We start from the raw sequence: 26,926 nt of genomic DNA, 5'->3' as shown, positions 1-26,926 counted from the left end.
CCACCAGACTCTACTAGAAAAAGTCAGACCCTGATGGACTACAGTACTCGAGCCTCAAAGAAAGCCAGATGCCCACCAGGGGAATTCTTTTGTGAAAAAATCTGGTACTGGGTGCTCAAGGGCAATTGAAGGGGAATCTGTCAGGGTCCTGCAGACATTGCCTTAAAGGATTCCACCTAACAAAAGATAGCTACCCTCAACAGGAGTCCCAGTCCAAAGAAATTCTCCAGGGCAGTGATGGAGAGTCAAGTGGACTCTAACAGAAGATAACCAAAGCCCGATGCCCACAAGAAGGTGAATTTTTGTGTAGGGAACTCTGATATTAGTTGCTCGAGGGCCACTGAAGGGGAATCTGTCAAAGTTCAGAAGAGTTTGCCACTCAGGGTTCCACCTGATGGTGGACTACAGTCATCAAACGTTAAAGAAAGTCAGACGCTGAGCAGAAACATTTCAATATAAGGATGAGAGGCTTTAAATCCAGACGGATGTAAGTATTATATCACTTGAAATGACTATTTACAGTAGCCTTTAAAACTCCAGAGATTCAAACAACACATTTAACTGTATCGCAAGCTGCTTTAGCTGTTGCCTCAATGCACATGTATGTGTCCTGATATAAAAACTAAAGTGTTAATTTCCTGAAGTGTATTCAGCTAAAAAAAAAACATCTGCAATTTTTGTTTTGTGCAAAGGCAATTTAGCTCTCATATGTAGCCCACATTTATCGCATACAACCATGACAGTTATTTCTTTTGGCTCCTCTTATGGTTATTTATTGATATAATTTCATATCAGATTATCAGCTGTGTGTTTTGAATTTCTGACCCTGTTTATATGCTGATTAAGGTGTTGTGGGTTGACTTACACAGCTGTACTGGTGAATGTCATTCACACTTGTTGCCATTTTACTCACTCTGTTTTTCCTTGATGTAGTCAGGTAGCTACGTAGCTGTAGATGAAGATAAAGACATGTTTAATCCCATTGGAGAATGAAGTCAAAGAACACCAGGGTCAAATGAAAAAAAAAAAAAAAACCAGGAGAGAAATAGCAGACTAAGGTCAGCCCAATGTCACATCTGTGCCATCTCCATAGGGTTCAAGCAAACAGTCGCTTGTTTGAGGCTGAGGGACAGCTGTGGTGTAATCATTTAAAGTTTTCCAGGAACATTTGGTAACAGAGCACATTATGCATTATGTTGACTACCACCACTAGTCAAAATAATTGGGCTACATAGAAATGGAGAGTAATTTTGGCCCCCCGGCCTCACCTTTAACTGAGTGCCAGCTGACATGCAGGGAATGAACGGGCCACATCACAGACACTCAGCACCAGCTTTAATATTCCCCAGGAAAGATCTGGTTTTCTGTGGTTTGCATTGACCTGAACTTTGTTTCATAAGGGAGTGTGCATGGTGCTGAGTCAGTTGTATTTTTGTTTGTCATTTTAGCTTGGCACTGCAATGAATTTAACAAAAAAGAAAATGCAGTCCACCTGATTTCTGTTAATCTTATATTAAATTAGAAACATACGTGGGTGTAATAAATCTATTTGTGCGCAAATAAGAATACCTGTAATCACCATGTGGACTCACTAGGATATGTTACAATTTACTTTTTACTTGCATATATTTGTATTTGCACAAATAATCCAAACCATAATCAATCATATCAAAATTGGAGCTGTACCTTGGAGGTACATAGCTTGGAGGTATACCTTGATGCAATTGGCCCTCTTGTTTTTCTCATTTACAATCAGACAGTAATACGACAGCAGATAGGACCCAGTGGCATCATAATGTTTACTCACTCACAGTTGAGTTTCAGGGTCCTGAAGTTCATACCGTCATCTGATGACCAAGGGTCATTTAGATTTTCAGTAGTCACTAATACACTTAGAAAGCATTACAATGGTCATATATTTTACTGTAGGGTTGCTATTTGCATACTTTGCTTTGCCTGGAATCATACTCGGGGATTTGGCTTTCCGATGCCCAAGCTGTACCGCCGAGCGCCTAGCTGCTTGTCCCAAAGTCACAACAGCATGTACAGAAATAGTGAGGGAGCCAGGCTGCGGCTGCTGTCCGCTGTGCGCCAGGCTGGAGGGGGAGCTTTGCGGGGTCTATACCCCGAGGTGCTCCAGCGGACTGAGGTGCTACCCGAGCACGGGTTCTGAATTACCTTTGCAACAGCTCATTCAGGGTTTAGGAAGATGTGGACAAAAAGTGGACTTGGATGTCCCGACAAGTCTGGACAACCAGGCTACAAATGGTAAGTTGTTTTTAAGAAACAGTATTGAAAGGTGAAAGTTAAAGCTGCAGTCGTCAAACATTTTTACACCAACAATGGATCAAATGGCAATGTGTGATATAAAAGGGTCGCTCAGAGATAACCTCAGAGAGAACTTTCACTCTAACTTACCAAAAAGAGGCTAAAATGCTCAGTAGAGTTCCTCTCAGCTCAGCTGGGTAATTTAGTGTCTTTTGGCTCAATGTTTCGGCTTCACAGACCATAACTTATTGTTTTGGTTTAGTCTCACGGCATTAAAATCAGTTAATGCAGTCTGTGTAGTGGATGTATGAAGTCAGTGTCGTGGTTGTAATGTGCATTTAAAGTCGGGTGCAAGCTTCCAAGTGCTCACTAACTCACTGTCAGGGGATGGTAAGTACTGTTTAGGATTCACAGTGAGTGGATGCAGTGCTTTAGAATAGCTTTCACCCTTTCCAGTGTAAATGTTTAATTTTTCCCCCAAATCTGTTATTATCTACTGATGCACCCACAAACAAAATCTTCTGTTCCAGTCACGCTCATTATGCAAGAAAGCTTGTATTATTGGTTTTCAAAGGATATTTTTTCTCATTGGGAAATTATATACAGACAAACATTTGAGAGACAGAGATAAATATCTGATTTCCAAGTAGTTAATGACTAGCAGAATCTGTCGGACCAAAAACACGACTGTATGAGAGGTTTCTTTCCATAAGCTTGTGTGATGCTATGATCCTTTGATGAAAGGATGAACAGCAAAAGGCTACTCAAAAAACTTGACATCCTGTTGCTTTGTCTCTAAGTGGAAGCATCTGATACGTTCTCACTCTTACTTCTGACTCCACCCTCTAGTGCCATGTATTGACTGTATCTATGCCAACATAAAGCTTTGTCAGTGGACGTCTGCTTCTAAATGATGGGATGACATGGCATGTGGTTGTATTTAGGCAACAACAACACATGGAAACCGACACCAGAACATTAGCAAACACATGTTGGCACGGGTGGTTTGGATTAGGCAACAAAGTCATGGAGGGTTAGGATTAGGCAAGGAGGCACATGGGTAGGGGTAGAAAAAACATCACATTCGAATGGGAAGCAAACGCCGGACTCCTGCATCAAAGTCCATGTTTGCTGGAGCCATCCACCTTCCCTTCCGTCCATCCTACAAGTGCCCTTGTGCTCCTTACATTACTTTGTCACTGGAAGCGTTTGCACATGACACCATCCTGCTGCATTTCATGTACAAGGGACAGGTTCCGTCCATCCATTTTCTCAAGTGACACATCCATATGCATATCATGTGGACACAGCAGGTGCCGTCCACCATCATATAATAACACTACGACAAGTTCCATCAGACAGCATTATCAGTTGTTGCCATCCAACAACATTTCATGCACATGCGAAAGGTGCCATTGTGTATGAAGGCAGTGACGTAGGCCTATCTAGTTTGGTACATAAAGGGAGTAACAACAGATGAGCCTTTTGTCTACATCTGAGCAGCCAGAGCTTAAAATTGTAGAGTACCATATACATTGTAGGGACTGTAAGAACCTTTTTTAGGAGATTGAAAGATTGGCCCAACTACTTGCACACTACAAAGCCTTCCAGCAATCATCAAGGAGTGTACCATATTAATTAAGATTCTGCATATGTGCCAGCATCGCCAAGCCAGCTCGTTTTGACCTGTCATCATACCTCGGCATAATGTTTAAACAGTTTCACCGAGAAGCTGCACACTGTCTTAAACCAATATTTTCACCATTGGTCTCTGTCAATGTCAGAAAAACCACATCTACATCAAACGTACTTGGTCACAATAACTACCCAAAATAAATAACCCAGAAATCTTGCGGGGACACCGAAATGTCAAGCTTTGCTCTCCCACATTACAGTTATTAGGGACACTAAAGGGTCACTATCGATTCCGGAGAATGAATGTTGACATGTGCAATATGTTTGGCAGGCAGTGGCAGGCCCACATCTGTGAGCGCAAACAAGCAGTATCCCTCCGATGAACCCATAACATGTCTGTAACCCACATATCCTCTAAGCTCTCCTATTGGGAGTGTCTTATTTAACAGGCTGTTCTTCATGGGGCTTGGGGGAAGTGATTTAATACATATTTAAAAGATTAAAAACTTGCAAGGAGGTCAAATTGGTAAATTTAACATGCTGTAAGTATGGAAGACCACAGACACCCTTCACAATGGTGTTTGGAAAGTTGCAACCTAATTTCTACATTTAAGCTATATTTGTATTTAATCATATATCTTGGGTCAAGTCGCTGAAGAATGTGTTTGATGAGCTCTTGGACTAAAATGTTTTTGGACAATAAAAGACTCAACAGAGGTGATTTTTTTTCTCCCCCCGCAGGAATCTTCAGTTGTCTTCGAGACTGTTTAAGGTTTTGTTGGGAGAGGATAGTAAAAACAAACCCAGTTCCAGTCCCTGTAACTTTAGCTACGCCTGATGCTCTCTGCTGTGATTTACCGTCTTCGGTGTTCAAACCAGTTAGAACACATAAAGGAAAAGCTGAAAATGAGCATCAGATCAGACTGCGGTTTGCCCTCAGTTCACTGTGTTATGCTTGGCTTTTCAAGCATGAGCAACTGCTTGGCTATCAGATGTCAACATCTGTCTCCTTTGTCCCCCGTTAAAATGCACATTTTGGGACCATTTCCTGTGGTTGGTTGAAAATACATTCTCACTCTTCAATAACCACACTGCTGTTCACTTGAAAGGGAACGCAGACATTTTGCAGCATGTTGTTGTGGTTATTTTGTGTGATCCTAAGTTCAATTGGCCTTATTCCTACCTGCCTAAATGTAAGTGGAGTAAACAGCATGGTGTCCTGAGTAAACAGTCCAGAGTTCAAATCAACCACTTCAGCTTTGTTGAGTGTGAGCGCACATCCCCATACACTTTGAACATTCACTGCACAAGCATTTAGATGTTTGTTTTCACTCACATTTTAAACAGGTTTAAGTTAAAGATTTAGACTTGTTTTGCAAGTGTGCAAAATGCATTCAATATATGTGGTTTTTTGCAAATTTTGGTTGCGAATTAAATTGAAATCCATGTTAATGAGCACTTTCCATGCTAATCCATCAGGTGTGGCACATCAGTATAATAATAATATTAATAACTTTATCTATATAGCACCTTTAAAAACAGAGTTTACAGGAGTTTCTTGTGGAGGTAACTTAACAATGATAGCCAAACAATAGAGAGAGAAAAAAAGAAACAATAACAAAACAAAAATAACAGCAACAACCCATACCTATAAGAATAAATGCTGTTCAAAGAATATTAGCAGTAAGCACAGAAATAATAGTACTGATGATATAATTAAACATTATAAAAGAATACATTAAAAGATGAAATAATATGCAAGCTAAAACTGATGAATTAAAACAACCATATAAAATAGATGACATCACATTAAAGCAAGTTTATAAAAATGGGTTTTAAGAAGTGATTTAAAAGAAGTCACTGAATTCGCCAGCCTTATCTCCTTGGGAAAGTCATTCCAAAGCTGCGGGGCCCTGATGGCAAAGGCATGGTCATCTTTAGTTTTACAGCCTTACAGCCTTACAGCCCCTCCTGAAGACTTACAGCCCCTCCTGAAGATCTAAGGCTGAGAACTGGCTCATAAGGGGTCAGCATTTCATCAAGATGCTGATTAAACTGCAGCATTACTACAAAGATGTTCCTTGGGATGGACACAATAAGAGGACACTTTAAAATGTGCAGTTTGATCACACAATGCTACAAATGTCACAAGTTTTGAAGGAGTGTGTCCTTGGCATGCTGACTGCAGGAATGTCTACTAGAGCTGTTGCCCGTGAACATAATGTTCATTTTACGAATATAAGCTGAAAGAAGAACCAAAGAATTTCTGTACAAACTGTCAAAAACTGTCTCATGGAAGCTCATCTGCATGTTATTCATCCTCACCAGGGTCTTAACCTGACAGCAGATCGACTCGTGCAATTTGAGGTCAGTTGGATGTACTGCCAAATACACAGAAACGACATCAGAGACGGCTAATAGTCGTGAAATGAACATTAAGTTCATTGGCAACAGCTCTGGTCGGACATTCCTGCAGTCAGCATGCCAATGACACGCTCCCTCTAAACTAGGGACATCTGTAGCATTGTGTTGTGTGATCAAACTACACATTTTAGAGCGGCCTATTATAACCATCCCAAGACACACCTGTGAAGTAAAGATCCTGTTTAATCAACGTCTTGATATGTCACATCTGTCAGGTTGATGAAAGGGAGAAATGCTGCCTAACACAGATTTTTAAAAAATTGCGAACAAGATTTGAGAGAAATATATTTATTGAGTGCATAAAAATCTGAGATTTTTTACTTAAATCTGAAAAAAAGAAAAAACAGGAGAAAACCCTTAATGTCCTTAATACAGCATTTAACGCCTCTGTTCTTCCCCAATATGCAGCAACATTACTTTTGCAAATTTCCACTTTGCAAAAGAGACAGAAAACAGCATCACCGATGTTTTTAAATTCATGGTTTGAATCTTTTCAATCCGACAAGTTTGTAATATTAGAAATGGCACATCATCTTCACTGTTTCCACTTTAACTGTGTTTGCAAGGGGAGTTGACTTGGAAATGTTCTCTCGGTCATGGTCCACAAAGGTTTCGGGCCGGTGATGAGTGTGTGCATGAGCGCCGTTTTCCAAATCAATCCAGATATTTCCCTGCCTCTGAATCCCGGACAAAGAAAATTAATTCACTGTCTCTCATGAGGCGCTGGAGTCTGTGGCAGGTGTGGAGCATCTGTCAGCGACACGGTTGCATCATTATTCAACAATATTTGTACCGGCCATAAACTTTTCAGCATGTACTGTATTTCAGAGAGGGTCTGTTGAGCAATGCGTGCTCTTTATTAATGATTTTAACTCCACAAGCAGAAGCAGTACTGACATTTAATTTCTCAAATGTTTGTGAAGGGAAAGTTGCTCTGGAGGCTTAAGAAAACTTCCTGATTGGGCTGAGCTGTATTGGCAGAATAAAATCTAGCTACCACTTGAAAAACAAGCAAGGTGAAACTAAAAGCATTTGAAACATATAAACAAATTTAAAAAAATAAAATACATTTTAAAAATAATAAAATAATACAAATTATTTTTCCTATTAATTAATGATAGTAAATAATTACAAAATAAATAGAGGAGAAATAAATAAATAATTATAGAGTAAATAATAATGTATTTAATTGATGAAATAATTATTTTAAAAAATATATAAAATAGTAAATTTCCATTTACAGATTGGGGTATTTTGTTAAGGGAGTCAATTGCACTTGTAGCAGGACGAATGATGAACATCCGATTCTGATTGCTATCTGTCCCAGTGGTCTCTTCTTGATATCACTGACACAACTTCCTCAAAATAGAAACAGCTTTTTTCCCTTTTGTTTTTTTTTATAGTATGTCCTGTTACGCTCTAAACAAGACATAGTGCCAACAAAAATTCAAAGGAAAAATAATATTTATTTCACCAATCCCAACTTTCATACTCACAAACTTTGAGGCAAAAACAGAGCCAAGAGGAGGGGCAGAAATCTAATTTTCGTTTAGTCCACTTGCATGAGCTATATTCCACTAAAAGCTTACTGTGGAAAATCTTGCCCAGTGGCACCAAAATTAAACTAGACTAGACTACCCCAGCTTAAATGATGCTGTTTTGTCAAAAATAAGTAAAATCAATATTTGAGAATTACCTGTAGTCCACTCTGTAATCTGCAATCCTGGAAGACATTCAGATCAACAGTCAGTCCCTTGATGGCCTTGGCTATGAGGACATTAAAATAAAAAAAAAAAAAAAAAGAAAGAAAAAGTACCAAACTCACAAATGTACATAAGATATTTAAGCTCTATAAAGGTCATTTGTTATGTAGCAGAGTGTGTTCCCATTCCTAATTATACTATTACAAGCCTATGCAGCTTCAGACTAAGGTTAATTTTTTTTTTGAAAAAAATCTAACCTGATATGAATTATTTTTTAGGAACAACTTTGATAAATTCACATGTGCAATGCCGCTGTGGTGCTTTCTCATCTTGACTTCATTATTTAAATCCATTGCCTTTATTCAATACTGACGCAGGAAGCAATGTGATTTTTATGTAGTGATGTAGTGATGTGCACAGATCAGCTATTCATAAGTATTTGTCCAGTGTTAACCAGAAGTGTTTGTAACCATACATTAGTCATTTTCTTTTTTTATATATTAGCATTTTTCAGTTAAATGAACAAAACCAAAAACATACAAAAAAAAAACAAAAAAAAAAAAACAATGGCAATATGGATTAGATTACAAAGTAAAGGTGCAGTGCTGGGTCCTTGGAACAACCTACCAATGAGTATCAGATCCACTGACTCTGTTCAAGCTTTTAAATCATGCCTGAAAACTCATTTTTTTATAGTGCTGTTTATTATGAATATTTATTCTAAATTAGTTATTTTGTGTGTGTATGCACTGGCACGTGTGTATATATGAAGGTATGCATACAGATGTGCATGTCTTTGTGTGTACATGTGGGTGTATGTTTATGTATACATTTCAGAATTACTGCTTTTGTTTTTTGGACACCGCTTTGTACTTTTGCTTGAAAAGTGCTGCAAATAGTTTATTATTATTATTGGTATTAGCATTATTTTCCAGGATTAGTAAGTTAGGTGAGACAAATACAGAAGAATTTGTTTTTTCTTTTTTTTCTTTTGCCATTTTCTTAATTGCCCATCCTTAATCATTCCATAGCTGTCATGTTCAGATACAGTAAGAGGTAGGACTTCATCACTGAACATAGTTTTGAAGAATTAACAAGTATTTTGTTGCCTTGCTATAGGATAGGGTTGCTACAATGCCATTCCACAGTATGGCCTGTTGCTCGAGTAAATGCACCATTATGTGATAATAGAAGGGCATGTGTGCATTCTTCACTGTCTAAACTTTACAGATTGTCCCCTACTGACAACCCCCCCCCCCCCCCCCCCCCCCCTAAAAGGAACCCACTGCCCTGTTTTTTGCACTTTCTGTGCATTTTTCTGTCTGCCTCTCTCCTTTCTTTTCTTGTGTTGTCGGTGGTCCACAACTGCCCTTGTTGCCCTGCAGGTGATCCTCTGCTGAGACATGCTTCTTCTCCTTTACTTGCACTCTTGGGTCTTTAATTACTTTACGTATATGTGTGTGCGCACAGTTTGGGTGTCAGCACACATCCACAGGAAAAGGTGAAGCCATAAGAGATAACTTTGGGTTGGAGCTGCATGTTGGCGCCTGCAATTCTGAGAAAACTCCCCCAGAGGTATTAATAGGAAGCCATCCCTTCTTCGTGCTAATATCAAAACAGATCATGTTGAAAAATTACATGTTGCATAATGTAATTAAAACATTAATGAGCTGGAATTTACTATCACAACAAGCTAGGGACAATTACCTAGCTCAACTTATCAGTCATACTTGTGTTGTAGATTAAACTGCCCAACAGTATAATTGAAAGTCAACCTGCATTATCAAAACATTAAAATTCTTGATCCATGCATCCGTGCGAGCATTTAAAAAAACGCTGACATATCATGGAGGTGATGATATTGAAAAGAAAAAAACTCAGTTCCAAAACAGTGAGCTGAAAGATGGCGCAATTTTTGTTTTGTTCTTTGTAGATTTGAGGTGTTGGGTGATAATCCTTTCACACTGTGAACTCACAGTAATACGTGAAATGACCTCAATCTAACATTGCATTAAGTGGTTGTGGCATGCACTGTGTTGAAACTGCATGGTGGCGGCACAGCTGGGTTCAGGCACCACTATGAAAGGTTTAGAAAAAGATTGTGTTTTCTGTTAAAATAACTATGTCTGTAAGGTACAGAATGTAAGTGTGTCATAATGTAACTAATTATGCCATAAAGTGACTTAACTCCATAAAGGATTTAACTTTGTTATGCTGAAAGACGTCAACGTTGACTTTTAATTTCACACAGAACTCAAACAGCTTTCTCCCAAAACTACTTGATCGTCATTTTGGTTAAACTAACCACGTTCCTTAATTACTGAATGTAAAAACAACGCAAAGTGATGTAACTACGTAAAGGATGTAAGTACGCAAAGTTGAAAGAAGTCAATGTCAACTTTAGGCTTCACATGGGACACAAACAGCATTCTCCTGGGTCAAAGTCCTGTGTTTGTTTGACCCATCTACAATCTTGACATTATCACTGTTACACTGCCCATTGGGGTTGCAACATTAACCATCCTTTACGTTGTTGAACCAGGTAATCTGTGTGTCCACCACAATAAATGATCCTGATTGACTTTCCACTGGCATCGTTTCAGTCTTGCCAGCATGTAAAATCAACACAATAAATTCCTCCATCATGTAAAGCAGTGATAAGACTGCCTGGCCATTTCTGTGTGACCAGATTGCACATTATACATAGTTATTCTTCCATTAAAACATGGCCATGTTGGAAACTGTGGTGACATGGTCCGCTCTTCACTTCCATGTTTTTTTAATGTGGATTTTATGGTGTGTTTATGTCTGGAGCACAGCACCAAACAATTTTCCCTGTTTCCCATTCATTCCAGTTCTTTAAACTAAAACTTCTAAAAATGTTTTTTTGACCTCTGACACCAGGTGGCAAGCCAACACTTAACTTAACTTTACATGTGATATTTTTATAAAGGGAAAAATACTGCTGTAGGAAACATAATTGAAAATGTTTTTTAAAAAAAACAACAACATTAATTTGTCATTTTGTGGCAGTCTTACATTGATGGTCAAAAGCATGCATTTTGTAAGCGAAAACCACCTTGACCTTATGGTGCACTTATTGTCTTTTAAGTCCGACAAACACTGTGGGAGTGCCAATTGGCAACAGTTTCCCCTTAAAACTACAAAGCCAACTTCATTCGGTTTGGATGACACACATGGCCACATGGACGCGTAGCAACATCAAAAGTTGAAAGCACTAGCAAACCGTAAAAGGTTTGAAGGGGATCGCTGGCTAGGCAAAACCGTCTTCATTATTCAATTGCTTTTTGTCTGTTTGCCAGCTGTAAAGTGTTTGAAGTGGCCAAGCTTTGAGAGGAACCATTTACACTGACAATGGTTTGAAGTAGTGTAAGGCCACTCTCTTGGCTGTGGAAGCAAAGTTTTTTTGAGACACAGCTTCACTGTATACAATAACAAGGCAAATACATTAATGCTAAGCAACTCTGGAAAGACATTACTCATTCGGTGCAATGAGAAAACTGTGAAAGCATTGCTTAAAGGCAATACCCAAAGCCAACACTCCCAACAGCTCGAGACAGGTAGTTTCTATGGCACTGAAGACAGAATCAACAACACAGTCTTTAGATGACAGCTGTTGGCTAAAGACATGTTTGGGTTTTTTTTCTCCCCTGGAATATGCTGTCATGAGTTCCTACAAGTGTCTATAGAAAACAACATCTTATACACAACTATAGAAATATGTTTTTATATCTTTACAAACTGTTTAGTTGCATCAAGTAGCTTTTCAACATTCCTGCTGCACTGAGTGTTGCTTTTTGAAATGTAGGTGTCAATGGCAATGTATGAGCAACTGCCAGTGAAAAGGAAAACTGTATCACTTTTCACCATGTTGGATATTTTTAGAGCAACATACTTAAATTAAATCATTAAATCACGCTCTCTTTTGAGTATGTTTAATGTGTTCTGCAGAAACCATCACTCTTACGTGTCATACACTGTTTTTTTATATCAACTTAGACCAAAATTCTAAGCCTGTGTGGTTGTGAGGTTGGAATTTATGACTCCTGGCCATCACTCACACACTGTAGCGAATATGATTTGACTTCTTCAAATGTTAAGGTCTTGTTTGTGGCCACACAGCTTTAACCGTTCGCCTGTGGGAAGTGTTGGCTTTCTAATCGGATTATCAGATTGGAAAGATATCCCTGTGTGGCTTGAATCACATAGAGCCATACAAAAAAACAAAGATGTTATAATCTTTGGCTAATTTTAGGCTCAAGGGCTGGCAACATTGGCTCAATTTCACACTAAAGTCCAGAGTGCGATATCCTGTCAAATACTGGACGCATTTCCATGAAACTTGGCACAGTCATTCTCGGTCCCCAGAGGATGAACCCAATGAACTTTGTTTATTATCTGACTTTTCCTTGAGCACTACCATGAGGTTACGTTTAGTTTTCAGTTTGTATAGTTTGCCATGACATAAACAAAGTTATTAAAATGCCTCAGATGATGAATCCTAACATTTTTAACAATCCTAACTTTACATATGGTATACAAACAGGGATTAGTTTAAAGTTGTCTAGTGACAGAACTCAACACTGACTGCCTGAGTTGGCACAAAATTGTGTTGACTGTTAACTCATTTAAAGCCACCCCACCCAAAAATCTGCATAACTCTGGGCCTTAATAAAATGTAAACAGGTGAGTTATGTAAAATTATAAAAGTTATACAAATGGGGTCAGCAGGGCCTCTTGTTTTTACAATCCACAGCTTTGCATCGAGCTTGGTGACAGTCCTCTTAGAGCCGACACCGTAGGACAAGGCTGGCAACACTTCAGTGTTCGAGATACGCCAACTCTTAGGGCGCCCTGTAACTCAGTTGGTAGAGCGGGGGCCCCTTTAACATTTTAGCTTTCCTATCTTAAATAAAGGCAAAAGCCAAGAAATAATCAACTTTAAAAAGAAGCCACAACTCTTCCTTTCGTCAATGGCGCTTAAGACCCCTGCCTGCACAGAGAGGAACACAAAGAGAATGAGGGAGACAGCAGTGCTGGCAGCAAATGCTTAAATACCCAGAGTGAGGAGGCACACACACCTGCCTGCAATCACCCTGATTCACAGCCCCTGGCTCACAACAAAATGTGAATTCCCCTCCTCCTCACTCACACACAAAGCCACACCCACGAGTCAGTGTGAACTAGATGATACAGGTCTTCCTGTTACACTTGACTTGAGACCTGAGCAAAAAGACTTGTGAATTACTTGTGGCTTGTAAATCAAGTGGTCCCACCTCTGCTAAATAGGTAATGTTAGCATGTGAAATAAAGGTGAAGAACAAGGCGAAAAAAGTGCCTGCTAAACATCAACATGTTAATCGTGTAATTATGAGCATGATTTAGACTCAGTTTTGTTTGAAGACATCTTTAGACAAAGCAACAGTTGCCACTGCTCAGGTGCAACGGCTTGTATATCAGAATACAGAGTCACTGTGGTCATCGTGCAGTTCCCATTACATCACTTGGAAATTTCACAGTACATAAATTTGCGGCTTTTTAGGATTAAGATGTCCTTCCCTTTTACTGAATCTATGGGTAGAACCTCATGTTCTGACTTTTATGGGGTAGCTTTAGCTTGCATTGGCTAGATGTGGTCGTTGGATATACAGTAAAACCAAATTTAAAAAAAATAATGAAGAGACTGGAAACCCTAAACATCTGAGTCACTGACATTCTCATGACGTCATCATGTCACTCACAGGGACCAGATCTGGATGTTCCTGCCTGATTAGCATCAAGTGTACTTTACTATGATGAAGAGATTTTATTCACTTTTTTATCACTGAACACTAAAATGTTTTTTTTTTTATATCTGAAGAGACCATCTGCCAGTCAACATCTTTGAAGAATTTAACGTGTACAAGTGAAAGTATGTGCGCGTTTTCCTTTTCAGCCCAACATGGAATGCGCAGGAAAAAAACATAACATCATCACTTGGCATATCACGGACAAGTAATGCGAATGTGCATTGCCCAAATGTACCAGTGCTAAATAGGGTCGGTTGATATCGGTTTTTCAGGGCCAATACTGATACTGATTATTAGAGACCGATGATATGCTTTTCCAATAAAAATTAAAATATTTCTCCAACACAAAACTTTGTTTAAATGCCTCTAGCAAATGTTTAATCAAAAATGAAACATTCAACATCATACACAGCAAGTTCCCAGCAACTTTTACTTACTTTGACTTGTAAAGTCAAGTGAAAATTTAATTGAAAAATGAGTACATAAAAATAGCTCCCTGAGGTTTTACAAAGTAAATCTTCCTCTCATGCTGACACTTTCTTTGCACTTTTTAATTAATTTTAATCTAAGATTTTAATCATTAAAATATAATGCCGATACAGATAATGGGCAAAATGCCAAATATCGGCCCAATTAATAAGCCAGGCTGATAATCTGTAGACTCCAATTGCTAAAGCTCCTGTGGCCAAATTTGTGAAACAAAGGTAACTGCACAGAGGGTAGGTCACATTTTCTCTGGTCAATTGTAAAACTGACAAAAATGAATAAAAAATAATTGTTTAAGGTAGCTGTATGCAACATTCTGAACATTTAAATTATTCAGAGTCCAGCCAGTCACTAGCTGCTTTTAATGCTAACTTCACAAACAGTACAAAAAAATGCTTCCAGAGCTACTGGTGGTAACTCGGGAAACTGGATTGTGGGTGTTAGGGTTCTGCAACGAAACCATTACACCACCATGGTTTCAAACAGCTTTATTAGCGGTAACCACCGTATGAGTGCGGTGTAGATCGGCCGCAATTAACCAGTCAATGAGATGCACACACAGGGGCTGACATGCACACACAGCCACACCAGTTACCACAACAAAAAACAGAGAAGCTCAGATTACAGCACACACAGAGGTAGCATTCTCTGTTCATTTCTTCTCTGCTCAGAATGCCGTTACTCCACTATATCTTATGCACTAGGTAGTTGTTTTATTAATGCTGAATTTCGTATCCAGCTACTTTATGACTAAAAGTGAAGACATGTCTGCTGCACTTACCCACACACCTGGCAGAGTGTGCACTGAAACGTGTGTGCACAGACCCGCATGAACACGCACAGAAACATTTCAGAAGGTGAGCATGTGTAAAGGAGTTCTGCAGATTCACTGGGGGGCCTTTCCCTCTTGGGCGTGATTTACAACCTGAGAGTTCTGCTCCTGTTTTTATAGCGCTAATTACAGACACACACACACATTCACACAGCCTCTGGCAGGTAGATTAGATACCCGAAAAAATCCTTACTCAGCATGAAAAGCCTTAATCAGAAGTGCTTCCTTGTGAGTCTGGACTCACCGCCAATGACTAGCAGTGGCGCTCAGCTCCTTAATTCAGTCAACGCGTTCCTGCTGAAATGTGTCAGACCATCTCAGATCATTATGTTTGTGATGGGTATGCTGATGTCTATGCAGTGTGAACATCTTGTTTTTGTATTTTACAGTCACAGTCACAGGTGGCACAGACTCATTTTTAGGACTGGCGTTTTGTATTAATTCGCCATCACGTGTCTGCTCTGAGTTAACTCGCTGGCTTGTTGTTTGTGTTTTGTCTCTCCTGTCTCCAACAAATGACGAACACAGTTTGGTATAACATCAGCAGGAAACAAACTCAGAGTGGCCCCACTGCGCTGAAGAGACCTGTGCAAAGTGCGTCATAATCCCAGCACTGTAAACCTTAGTGGTCTGGATGAAGCACTTTGCTATTCTACAGAAAAGATCTTAGCAAGCCTGTTCACACTGTCGCCATAGTAATTACAGCTGTTGCATGCCTGACTGTCCAGTATAACATTAGTGACATGAGGTATGAGGGACACAGGATGCCTTGAGGACATAGAAGGACTTTGTCTTCTAATTTCAGAATTAATATGACTTGTAAAAGCGCCTGTAAAGTGCTTGCTTTAAAAAAAAAAAACAGCTTGGGATAAAGAATACATGGAGATGAATGTGTGTGAGGATCTTAGAAAGCAGCAGACAGTGAGGCAGTTGTGTGTGTGTGTGTGTGTGTGTGTGTGCGTGTGTGTGTGTGTCTGTGTGTGTCTATGTGTGTGTGTTTAACATCTGTCCATTAACTACATACCTAACAGACACGGCACAGGATTACTTTCAAAGAACTGACTCAGTGGAAGCGTTTTTGAGAACCTCGGCAGATTTTACATAAACATTTTGGCAGATTTTATGTACACATGTTGCAGATAAATGTCTAACGTGTGTGTGCGGTGTGCGTGTGTGTGTGTGTGTGTGTGTCTGCGTGTGTTTGGTTGTAGAGGTGCACGGGACTGAGAATCCGCTCACGAGGAGACCTTTGGGAGATGCTTGGTTGTGGCTGGAGTCGGCCAAAAAGGTGCACGTGATGAAGACAAGCACCAAGATGAGGATGAATCAACTGGAGGACCCTCGGACACAGAGGGTTCTACAGGTCAGATCGTCATCTATTTTGAGCAACAATTCACAATTAAATTTCCCCACAAATTATGAATTTCTTCAACTCAAAGTTGTACAATACCACACCGCCCTAGAATAAATGTATGTACATTACCAGGCTTTGTTTGCACGGACCCATAACTGACACTAGTCCATTTATGAGCTTAAACTCTGAATTTTGCATGGACTATTTACTCCCTTAAAATGGATTCTTTTACCCCCACAGCTGTATCCAAGTTTGTGTTTTGGGTGCAGTCTAACATCAGTGTTGTATGTCAGAGTGCGGTCGTATGTCCCTCTAAGAAAAGCAGACAGTGACAAGCAGTCAACAATGTGCTGTGTGGGCAGCATTGTCTGGTACAGTGGTGCCCTCCTCTGGGCACTCTCTCCCTCAAACACACACTCGTGCAAAGACACACGTTTTTAACTCACTGACATCACACTGTCTGACATTCATTGCCTGAGTGATTTGCCCAAACCTGAATTATGAAAACCACAGGCCTTATCACAACTCTTACTCAAATCTAACCCTCACTCTAGCCAAAGTTTCAACCTCAAACTTTTATGGCTTACCTGGTATGGAGCCCATTTTTGTCCCTGTATAGGGGGACATGTCCAATACAAGCACACATTACTAGCTTTCAAAATCTGTTATATGAACATGTATTTGTGTTAGGGGTCTACAGATTATCAGTCTGGCCTATTGTTGGGGCAGATATTTGGCATTTTGCCAATTATGTGTGTCATTATTTTAATGATCAGGGATAAAATTAATTATTTAAAAAGTGCAAAGAAAGTGTGCTGGGCTATACTCTTTTCTGCAATAGCATTCACTCCTATGGATCAATTGTAGAAAACTTTTTGGGACAAGCTTCTATAGTTTTTAATTCTGTTTTTCTTTTTTTTTTAATCTACCAAGTTTGGAGATTTTGATCATCAAAGTCTTATTGATGCATAGACATTTTTTTGCAAAAAGCCAGTACATTTGTTATTCACCTGAAACTGGTAGTGCGTCCAATGGAGTGGTTTTAAAATAATTTTAAGCACATGGTTCAAAAATGTTTTTAAACATACCCTGCAATTTGTATAATAATCTGACTTTTTTTGTTATTTAGCCTGATTTATGTTATGTTACACCAAGTTTTTGAATTTATAGTGGCCCCTTGAGGTCATTTTGAATAAAACTTTCAGGGAATGTTTCCGGTACTTAAATAGACATATTTTTTATGACGATCAACTCAAGTGTTGTGGAGGTAGGTTGATTTATGTGCTAAATTACACCCTTTTTGAATTTCATCAGCCATAACCTCAAAAAACAAAGATATTAACCTGTCCGTTAATTTTCAGGTCAATCTAGCTTGTGGTGCAGGAGCTCTAACCATTTAAAGGTTGACCCTCAACAACAGCGTTCCCATTAGGCCAACTGGGGTCATTTTTCTTGGGTAGCATTTACACACAAATTCCAGTCACTGGAGAACATTTCATGTGTCCACAATGTAGCGCCTCACAGGAATTTGCAAAAACATTTCCGAAGAAAAAACATAAATCAGCACAAGAACAATAGAGATTCAGCTCTTTGGGCTTGAACCCCTAATGAGCATCTGCAAAGTGATGTTGTTGTGCTCTGGACATTGGAATGCATGTTGGCGGTTTAATGCAAGCTGGAGATGACAAAACCCTCCCACAGTTCTTTTACATAATTCTCAAATGCAGCTTGGCAAAGAAAAGAAAAAACAGTTCCTGGAATACTCTTAATGGGGTGGCGTACAAAAACAGATATTCTCTCTGTTTCATGCAAATGAGCTTGGGCCCTGGGGGCGATGCATGTTGGGGCCCATATACGTCTCAACATGGCAAACAATTATGTGCATTTTGCTCATTTTCTCCCTCACTTAACTCACTCACTTTCAGCAAAACAAAACAAAATAAAACAAAAAAATCATAAGCGGGACAGTACAAAACAATTGTCAGGATCATTAGAAGCAACAAAAGAGAGAATGCAGTAAAAGGAGCGGTGCAGCTGGGCAGGGGGAGGAACTTCAGACAGCTGGTGTCAAGCATGACCGCACTTCATTGTGGGTGTTCTGGTGAGGTCACATACTGTACATAAAATACATGTTTTGCTGTCAGCTGGGGTCGTGTCACATTTGATATCTTTATTACTAGAAAAATAAAAGTCTCCTTTGTATCACATTTATTGTTTTAACACAAAGTGCCTGTAATACTTCTTTTTTCCTAAACCTTGGCCTAATAAAGCCTGTTTTGATCTTGCACTTGATAAATTCAAATATCTATGAATGGTGATCGGGCTAAAATAATGCTTTTTTTCAACTTTGATTATGGAAAGCAAATTATGGAGACAAAATATTTTTGTGGTAATAAAATTAAAGTGAGTCATCTTCACTGAAGCAAAACACTGTAAATGGGAACTCCACATATTATACAAATCAAAGTCTGTTTGCAGGTGTTGAGGAGATCTACTGCATATGTGAGCAAAGCTAAATGAAGCCCTCTGTGGTTCCAGAGGAAGCTGCACTAAGTTTGAAAATGAAAAAAAAAAGATCTGGGGGTGTGGAGTTATGGAGAACTTAGTTTACTAGACATCTGTAGTATGCTCCTAATCTTATCCTGCTGGCTACATTAGCCTCCACAAACATAAACCTGGATCTCTGACTTTACTGTTATGGTGAAGTTGTATTGTAGATAATGTAGGCAACAGGTTTTAACAAGGAAGATGACAATTTGCAACAAAATAGAGGATATTTATTATACAGATTTTGATACATAATAAAAGTGTCCATCATGAGTCAAACAATGTTAGGAGTGTAATGCAATTAGTAGACTTGTCTTTTAATATCTGTGGAAATGTTAAATCTTTTGGTGCACATGAACAAGTACGGCAAAAACTATGGCATTGCATGAATTTGCAAACCATGGATATATTACATTTGTGCATCATTATGTAGTTGTTATGTTCAAACTTTGCATTTGCAGTTGGTTGCACTGGTCTGCAGCTTGGCTCCTTACCTGGGGGTCACACAATCCACCAGCCCCTCCAGCTGCTGACAGTAAGGTCAGCTCATGAACTTGTAGAAATGTTGATGTTGAAACATACAAATGTAAAATTGCAATGTTTTGCAAAAGAGTACAATGCCAACATTTCCTTCTAATGATGGGGCTGGTCAGACTGGATTTCAGCAGACACACTTTCCTCATGAGATGTTACAAACCATCGAAACATAAACTGCAGGTGCAAGCTGTCTATTAGACAATAAATCATACTTACTTTACTACAGCTCAGCAAGAAAACACTGTGTTAAGACACAAAAAAAAATATCATACTAACTTCAGCTTTTAGGTACCCACTTGAATAGGCAAATTAAGACTGCTGATTTCTCTATTAGCTTAAAGGCTCATTTGTACTTCATTTATTCAAAAATAGATATGTCCATTTTAAACATAAGCGTCACTGTGCCCATACGTCCATGCATCCTTTATAATGGCATAGATACAGTCAGATTAGATAGATTGCACTAGAGGTTAGAGTGTGTACTAAAAGGTTTCAGGCAGCAACAAATTCGGCAACGGTGGAGAAAGTTGTAAAAATGTACCTTTCAACGGAGGCAGCTATACAGATGACGGTGCCGTGTGGAGCCATTAATTACATGGCTCCACACAGCACAGAGAATTCTTTTTACTATATTACTGTTAGCTTTTTTTCTGTTTGCCATTTTTTAAATGTCTTTGTTGTCTCCTACGGTTGGATCTCGCTTGAACTATGCTACACTGCACCCACAGTCCCAGGTGGTACTGCTGCGTTTCATCCATAAGCTTTAAGAAAATGTGCATAACTACAGACAAAAGATTCCATCTGTGTCCATATGTATGTATCCAAGCATAAGCGAACCTATAGCTGAACCTTACAATGCATTTTTGCTTGAAATGAGGACTGTTGAGTTTGTTCCTCACAGTATTATGAAGGATCTCTTGAAAGCAATTAAAGAAAAAAAGGAATAATTATCTTACAGCAGCCTATGAGGCGTATAACATACATATGGCATGTGAGTGGTGAGTATTGTATTACAAAAAAATGCCCTGAACCTTTAATATATGACAGCAGTCAGACAGCAGTGAAACTAGAGGATGTACTGTATGTACTGAGGTGTGGCTTTATGTGTGTTTCTTCATTATGAGAGAGAGGAATCAAAGACTGCAGGGAGAAAGTGCAAAAGAGAGCCAGAAAGAGAGCACTTTTCATCCATATGTTCAGATGTCTGATAAGGTTCATGGCAGACTTCGCCTCCTCCTGCCCTTTTCTCTCATCCTCAGCCAACTAATCATAAGACTGCACCCCTTTGATCCCACTGGCAGCCTGATACACTCTCTGTGTTACAGTGCACCAAGTGTGTGTTTGTGTGTGTGTGTGTGTGTGTGTGTGTGTGTGTGTGTGTGTGTGTGTGTGTACATGTGGATAGCGTATATGGTAAGTGTGTGTGTGTGTGTACACATCCATGCAACAGGAATAGTGTGCACTGTTTTTATGTAGGTGTGTTTCTGCATAGGTCTGTGTGTGTGTGTGTGTGTGTGTGTGTGTGTGTGTGTGTGTGTGGCCGTGGCCGCGGCCGTGGCCACCTGCTGAGCGGAGCAGTCTAGCCACTCATGTTCCACTCCACCAGACTCACATCAATAATATTGGCTGAACTTTCTGCTTGCCTAACTGCACCTCATAAAAATGTTAGCTATAAATGTGTGTATTTGTGACATTTTTACAAGACACACAGAAGTATTTTATTTCTCCATTCTTTTTCTTGGACAGAGCACATTCCTCTGCCTCAAACTTAAGCCAAACTCACTGTATACCTACTTTATTTCTTCTCTCCTGGTGATTATATTTAATTGACCTAAAGTAGTTTTTCCTCTGTAAATAAATGCATGTCTGCTTCAACACGTGTTTAATGGTGATTGTTATCATTAATATTGTATGAATAATTTTCTCCTTACTTGTATTCTCAGAGTGCCTGTCAGCAGGAGCTGGACAAGGTCTTAGAGGAGATCTCCAAAATGACCTCAGAGGATAACAGGGGCCCGCTGGAGAATCTGTACGGGCTCAAATTTCCAAACTGTGACAGACATGGACGGTACAACCTCAAACAGGTGAGCCATGGACAGAGCGCTGGTCTCACATCACATCGTTTTACCTGAACACACGCACTGTTTATGAGTAAGAACTGTATGGCTGGTTGAATTAAAAGTGACACACCTTAAATAACATACTTTTGAGTCTTTGAGGTGGAAGGTATCAAGTACTTTCGTGTCAAAAGGCTCAAGTCAAAGTGAAGTCATGAGTTATTGGTGGTAAAGTCAAGGTCGAGTAGTAGTATTTTTTAATTTGAAAAGTTTAAAGTGTGAAAGACCGAAAAGACCATTTGATGACCAAAAGTCATCAAATTTGTGACTCTAGAGTCCACAACTCTAATGAAACCCATTGAGGGAAAAGGTCTTGGGGTTTCCCATTGAGAAAGCCAATGTACAAACACATCATTTAAACCCTTAACCTTCCCAGTACCTGTGTATCTTTGTGCCCTAACATTATGTCAACCATATTTACAATAAGAAGGTACAGGCTTACCAATGGTATCATATTTTTTATGCCAACGGTATGTATACCTATTCTGTACGCCATTCTTTAGCCATTCGTCTAATGAAAAATTGTGGCACAGCAGGCAAATTCCCCAGGGCCTCATAGCTCCAGGGGTCCAAATGCTGATAAAGGCCTGAAGGTCATGCTTTATTACCACATCTTGAGGCCCTGTCTGGTAGAGGGTTCCTGTGTTTAAATCTAGCTTCAGCTAATAGGGGCCCAGCAGCTCACTTTTGCAGCAAAGCCTTCTAGTTGGTTAATTGACCATGCCCAGTTGGGTTAAAATGTTGCCTGTTCATTTATGTAATAACGTTCAGGAGTGTGTGGCTCCTCTCTGCCTTTCCCTTTACGGAGTTTAATCTTGCCTTCTTTTAGCTGTAAATGTAATAATCCATATTGTCTTGTATAAAAGGGCCACAGTGTACAATATGTACTGCCTCTCATAGATAGACAGTATATCCTTTCCCAATCAGATCAGCTAGTTTAGTTCACATACCAGTCATGATCCCAGAGTTTCCAGAGATACCAGATGCATAATGTTAGACATAATGAGGCCCCTGCACCTCTGAAGCAGTAGCCATGAGGCATTATGTTTTCAGGGTGTCTGTCTGTCCATTCAGTTCCTATGTACATATATGTATGTTCCATTCTCATTAGTGCAATATCTTAAGAATGCTGTGAAGGAATTTCTTCAATTTTTCCAAATGCTCACTTGGACATAAGTATGAATTGATTAGGTGGTCGAAAGTGAAAGTTCAAGGTCTCTGTGACCTTATCCTTTGCATTCTGGTTAGCATGGTATTTCAAGAGAATTTGATCAAATTTGGCACAAATGTCCAGTTGGACTCAACAATGAACTGATCAGGTCACTGTAACCACTGTAACCACTCAAGAATACCTTATCATCAAATATCATGAATGCGACATCCCAAGAATGCCTTGAGGGAATTTCTTCAAATTTGGCACAAACGTCCACTCTGATTCAAGAATGAACTGATTAGACATCGTACCAAGAAAAAAAAAACACTTTTTCAGCCATTACTTAATATCAACGACAGCTTGAAACTATGCTGATTGCAAAGAGCTTCTGTGATGCTGTGGGGAAAGATGCATGTGAAGAATCCATGTTTTTACAGACATAAATGTAAACTATAACTGCAGCTTGACCAGTACCTGGAGACATACAACAGTGAGGCTGTATTTCTAGTTTTAGCATATGTAACCCTTCCAGAAATCAATAAACAGTGTCTCAGTTATAGGTTAAGAGCGTGTTGACTAGTTTTGGCACCAAAAAAATGTCACAATAGTGGCCACACCTCAATCAGTGATGTCACAACAGGTGTTTTCCATCTATCGTCAAAGGCAAAACACCTGCTGTGACATCACTCATTAAGGCTGAAGAGAGGGTCCTGACATGTTTGAGGGTTTCAGCCCACAGAGAGCAGCGCAGCGGCCGTTTTCTGCTCTGTGGGAGTCACTGACTTTGATGATGGAAAAAGCTTCTGTTGTGATCCATATGTGTGTGTGTGTGTCTACACGTGTTTTAGTTTGGTTCAACTTTATCACCAATTTTTTCTTTTTAAAATCGCTCTTCATCTCTTATACACTCATACTGTATCATTTTGTTTGGTTCGCCCTTGGATTTCCCCTCTTTCATGCTCTGACTCACACACGCGCAAACACACACACACACACACACGCACGCACAAAAACTCTGTTGTATCAGCCTAGCAAAAGAAATATAACCTCCCCCTCACTCCCACCTGCCACCACTCTCCCCACAGCGCCCCCCCCCCCCCCCCCTTCTTTTTTAATAAACTCACACACACCCTCCTTTTCCTTAACACTCCGCTTTTAGACACACACATGCACGCACGCACACACACATGCGTGCGGAGATGTTGTCATCATGAATGAGGCAACAGCTTCTGAGCTCAAGGTTACAAGGCAATAAAAGTGTTTGGCGTACTTCATGGGAAGACTTTTGTTAAGCCGAAGGAACGAACTGTGCTTCCGACCGGGGGCTTGAATTTGAATTCTGCTCATCCATAGAAATCAGACAAACAAGGTCACATATCCAGTGCTTTCTTACGAGGATAGTAGAGCAGAAAAGAAGATTTGAATAGGCGCCACCGTTTCCTAAAGCAGGGCTCTTAACCACTCAGCCAATTTTCATCACTGGTCACAAACAACAGCATTGTTTCGGACCGGAGTCCCCGGTTCCCAGGGAGGAACACTGTACCTCCTCAACACTCGGCTCCCTTTTGGAGTTGTCCCTCCTTGTCGCGGGGTAATTACTGTAACTGTCACTTTTTTTGTTCTTTCTCATCGAAGGAAGAAAATGGAAAGTCTTTTCTTTCCCCCTAGCTCTTCATTCTTTTCGACGTCCCCTCCGCGGCCGCCCCGCGTGCGCGGCGTGAACTGTGTCCACTTCAATTACGACCTCATTTCTGAGTAGAGGGGGGCTCCGCGGGGGGGCCCGGTCTACTGGCATGCTGCGATATGTGTGTGTGTGTCTGTGTGTGTGTGTTTGTGTGTGTGTGTGAATGTCTGTGATGGCATGTGTGGCTGTGGATGGGTTGTGAGTAGGGGGCATGACCTGAAGATGGGCTGTTATTGGGTGAATGTTGTCCCACCCAAACCAAAGCCCTCACTCTCATCCAATGGCCCCCCGCCACCACAAGATCCACAAGTACACACACACACAAACACACACATATCTGAAGCCTCCGTAGGCCATGCTTCATTAACGCACCCCCCTACTTCCCACTGTGCATCTTTACCCCTCCCTCTTTTTTCGAGTGTTTTCCAACTTGTCTAGTTTGTGTTTTTCTTCCTTCTCTCCAGTGCAACATGTCCACCCACGGCCAGCGGGGCGAGTGCTGGTGCGTTAACCCATTGACCGGGGTCCAGATTCCAGCAACGCCGAAAGTCAGAGGGGATCCCAACTGTAACCAGTTTCAGGAGGAGCTCAGAGCGATGCCCACCGCAGTAGCCTCTCTCTAGCGCAGTTCAGCACTTCCTACAACGGGGTCTTCAAAATTCCAATTCTGAGAGGATTCCTTCATAAATAGTTATTCTTTCAACATGTGAAGAAGTTGCTATAGTTGAAGGTTTTGTCACTTTTTCAAACTTATACCCAGTTTAAGGTTAAAGTACAAACTGAACTAACTATATGATCATTTTACACTTTGTCATCGACTCTCATTAAGACCCAGGCTTTCATTTGTATTCAAAGGACTTATTTACCATTGTAGTAACTGTTGTGATTTTGTATTAAGGGTGACGTTGGGCCTCATGCAGCAACATCCTCTTAGATGCCTCTTACATTTTCTCTTAATTTTCTAGAAAAAATATAAGAGAGGTCAACTTCAGATGCACCAAATGTTCTCAACCATCCAAATAGGATCTTACCCAGGATGTGCTCAATGGTGAATCCCACTTGATCATAAGTCACCTATTAGCAAAGTAAATGTGATTTCAGAGAAATGCATTGAAGTATTAAAAGTAAAAGTATGCATCCAAAAATGTTTAAATTATGTAATTGAATCAAATAACTTGAATAATTAAAATAAAAACCAGCAAGTCCTCATACATACCGTTAAAATGAAAAGCTGGAACCATAAAATGTTTTTGCATGAAAAATGAACTACACAATGATAAAAACCAATTGGTTGGTTAATTTTCTTATTAACCAACCAATTGTTCGAGCGGACTTGTATATTTCATCATTTTTGTGCGCAAAAATCTTGATTTGTAAAGTAGTTATCTAATAATAACAGTAGTGGAGTAAAAAGTACAATATTTCCCTCAGAAGTGTAGCAGAGTAGAAGTGCAAAGAGGCATAAGATTAAAATACTCTATGTAAAAGTGACCCTGGATTTGTACTTAGGTACAGTGCAAATGTAAATGTACTCAGTTACCTTCCAGCTCTACTCAGCAGAGGGACACACAGTGACAGAAATTACAGTCATTGGGATTAATGCACCAAGTACAGAAGCATTTCAGCATCCCGGAAATTTAATAATCCAGTCATTATAATTACCATAAACCTCACCTTAACCCAATTAGCTGATATTCATGCATTTTTTAAATCCTTATTTAATTCCTTAAATATAAGATTTATTTTTCCTTGCGTTAGACAGCTCTAATGGACTGAAAAAAATGAGATGTTTTTCTCTTCTCTTGGCGTAAGTGCTCTCAACCACTCATAAAATTTTCTCTTACCTGAGAGCAAAGAAAACGCTGGTGAATCCCAAAAATCACTGGGTACTAACGAAACAAGAGCAAATCCTGGATACGAGCAAAAATAAGAGAAGATGTGTTCGTATATAGTTTCTTGCATAAGGCCCATTGTAACATCTGTGCAGTAATACAAAAAAAGCCTTTTCGTTTACTTTATATTTAACAGTGATTTTTCCAGATTAAACAGAAAATCCAGATTTTCAGACCTGAACATTTGAGCAATGTGAATCATGTCAGATTAGATGCTATGTTAATGCAAAGTCATGCAAAGTTTGTACTTTAAGCTGACGTGCCTCTTGTGTGGTTGAGCTGGCGTTAAATACTTACAGGTGCTCACTGAAATCCTCCAACATATAAATAATGTCTACGCACTCTCTTGAACTCATTTTAGTGCCAACGCATTGTGTAACCTTGTTTGCCTGAGTAAATACTTTGCAAGCAGGTAATTAAAACTTTCATCACTGTCATGCTTTGCGCTGATCACATCTTGTAAAATTTCCCTGTCGATTCATAA

The 26,926-nt window shown here is 39.7% G+C and overlaps 1 protein-coding gene across 1 annotated transcript; it reads left to right on the top strand.

Moving 5' to 3' along the window:
- The first annotated feature begins 1,865 nt into the window (after positions 1–1,865).
- LOC121949212 (insulin-like growth factor-binding protein 2-B) lies at positions 1,866–25,675 on the top strand. The gene is made up of 4 exons (XM_042494834.1): positions 1,866–2,268; positions 16,370–16,521; positions 21,540–21,680; positions 25,015–25,675. Exons 1-4 carry the CDS (start codon positions 1,908–1,910, stop codon positions 25,171–25,173), a joined length of 813 nt encoding a protein of 270 aa, XP_042350768.1. The 5' UTR covers positions 1,866–1,907; the 3' UTR covers positions 25,174–25,675.
- Positions 25,676–26,926: the final 1,251 nt, after the last annotated feature.

The sequence above is a fragment of the Plectropomus leopardus genome, chromosome 10, assembly GCF_008729295.1.
Source record: "Plectropomus leopardus isolate mb chromosome 10, YSFRI_Pleo_2.0, whole genome shotgun sequence".
Lineage (NCBI taxonomy): Eukaryota > Metazoa > Chordata > Actinopteri > Perciformes > Serranidae > Plectropomus > Plectropomus leopardus.
Note: the sequence above shows the minus strand (reverse complement) of the source record. Positions and strands in the feature narration are given on the sequence as shown.